Source organism: Triticum dicoccoides, chromosome 7B (assembly GCF_002162155.2).
Source record: "Triticum dicoccoides isolate Atlit2015 ecotype Zavitan chromosome 7B, WEW_v2.0, whole genome shotgun sequence".
NCBI classification, from domain to species: domain Eukaryota; kingdom Viridiplantae; phylum Streptophyta; class Magnoliopsida; order Poales; family Poaceae; genus Triticum; species Triticum dicoccoides.
Window position 1 is genome coordinate 777050393 of NC_041393.1, and position 2108 is coordinate 777052500.

General features: G+C 48.8%; 1 protein-coding gene across 1 annotated transcript; it reads left to right on the forward strand.

Annotated features, from left to right (window-relative positions):
• Nucleotides 1-425: 425 nt before the first annotated feature.
• LOC119339815 lies at nucleotides 426-1488 on the forward strand. The gene is made up of 4 exons (XM_037611719.1): nucleotides 426-544; nucleotides 661-898; nucleotides 1036-1240; nucleotides 1325-1488. The coding sequence occupies exons 1-4, from the start codon at nucleotides 426-428 to the stop codon at nucleotides 1486-1488; spliced, it is 726 nt and encodes a 241-aa protein (XP_037467616.1).
• Nucleotides 1489-2108: the final 620 nt, after the last annotated feature.

Here is a 2108-nt window from a genome sequence, read left to right on the forward strand (position 1 = left end):
ATGAGTGTATGCGCGTGTATATGAGCGCTTGTGTCTGTACTGATGCTAAAAAAAAAGTTAGTCGGCCTAGCGCAGCCCGATTGCACGGCAGAGGAAAACTAGTAGTAGTAATTAATTGGTAGAGTGTCTCAAATTGTTTTTTTAATTGGTTGATAGAGGAGCTAGAGTTCTTTCTAAAAATATAAAAAAATATAAAAAAATTGTAGAGGAGCCGGAGTCGGCCGGGGAGGGGATGTCATCGATTCCGACTCAGGAATCAGATCAGTTGGCGCGTCTACATATATATACGCCGGTTAAGTCGGTTGATTCATAGATACTAGTAGATACATACAGATAGAGAGGTAAGCCAAACTTGCAGGAGATCCCCTCTTTTTCTCTCGCAACAGTTGGGTTCCGATCGGATCTACCGGAGTTCCTTAGCGTCCATGCCCATGTCTGGCGGCGGCGGCGGCGGTGTGCTGTACAAGAGGATCCCTCCTCCTCCGGAACCCCAGGAGGAGGGTCCTCATCTCCCTACCTCGCCTTCGTACGAATGCTACCCAGAGTAAGTTCTTCCGCAGGCTTTGCTTCCTCCTCGTACTCCTACACACTAACACTAGCTAGCTACTCTACTATGATTCTAATTAGTTAAGTGCCTAAAAACCCAATTATTAACCTAAGGTATTGGAGCATGGCTGATTGCGGCCACCGCCAACGCCTCTCCGATGATTACAATAATGATTATTTGGCTAGAAACCCCGATAATGTTCCCACTTACAATATCGGTGGCGACAACTCGGCCTTTGATGCCATGTACGAGGACGAGGACCGCGGTCTCACCGCGGCGGACCTCGAGCGCCAGACAAACGACTTCATTACCGCCGCGCTTGACCACTACAACAGCCAAGACCAGAACCAGGTATATATATATGTACCTCAAAAACATTTACTAATTACCCTCCCTACTATAGATAGTAGTTTGCATGTGTATGTACACACAAATTTCCTAATTTACTTCGTCCTCCTTTTTGCCTGACCATATATATATGCTAACAGGTCAAGTATGAGCTCGTGAGAGCCATATACACTAGCACCGGGATCATGGATGAGATATGCTTCTATGGTCACGTAAACTTCACCGCCAAAAGCAGATTGGAGAATTCAAAGGAGGAGTTATTGTTCGCGGAGGTATATTACGACCACGCCCGCGATACATGGATACCCACCTCCATAGTTTCTCTCCAAGGGGAAAAAGGAGTTGGTTAGTTCTACGCGAATCCGAGCTCATGCATATCCTCTTAATTATTTTTGCTACTAATTCATCTCATTTTATATATGTATGTAGGTGGGGTTAAGGGCAAGGACATTTGTGGTCCCTATCGTGGCATGGAGATTCGTGTCGACACTCAGCATTGCTACGCCTGTCTAGAAGCCGTGAAGCACCCGGAGGATGGGACATTGTATGAGACCGGTCATTACGTGGATAGTTGCTATGGCTATTTGTTGTAGTTAATATTAGTTATCAGTATATATATGTTAATTTTTATGGGTGTTGTTTTTTCATTCCCGAGAACTGAACACCGAGGTTTTATGGAACCTTTTTTTTCTTTCACTAAAACCAATGACCAGACAGAGTATTTAACCAAAAACTACCACAATTCACGGAACTGTGATGAAAAACTACCACTTTACAATTTTGTGCGAAAAACTATTGCTTTTTTCCTAAACCGTGGCAAAAAACTACCAAGTCTGAAAAGAGCCCGATTTGGCTCTTTTAAGCGCGTTTCTGACATAGTTGGCCCACACATAAGTGGGCTAAAAAAGCAATCGGGTCCCTGTTTTAAAAAAGAAGACGCAATCCAATCCTTCCTTCGAGGCCCAGCGCGGCAAGCACATCCATGGCGCGCCCCTCGCCGACCCTCCTGGCGTGCCTGGCCACCACGCCCCTGGCCGCGCCCATGGCCGCATGCCTGGCCTTGCCGCCCTGGCTGCGCGCCCGTCGCCGAGCCCCCCTGGGGTGCCTGGCCGCCGCGGCCCTGGCCGTGCCCATGGCCGCCCGCCGGTGGCCGCGCACCTGGCCTCGCCGCGCCCCTGGCCGTGCCCATGGCTGCCCGCCCGTGGCCGCCCGC

What these genes read in the sequence shown, in the direction of transcription:
- LOC119339815 (XM_037611719.1), top strand. Translation starts at nt 426, where the DNA reads ATGCCCATGTCTGGCGGCGGCGGCGGCGGTGTGCTGTACAAGAGGATC. An exon ending in TCGTACGAATGCTACCCAGA is followed by an intron (nt 545 to 660) that starts GTAAGTTCTTCC and finishes TATTAACCTAAG; the next exon opens with GTATTGGAGCATGGCTGATT. An exon ending in CCAAGGGGAAAAAGGAGTTG is followed by an intron (nt 1,241 to 1,324) that starts GTTAGTTCTACG and finishes ATATGTATGTAG; the next exon opens with GTGGGGTTAAGGGCAAGGAC.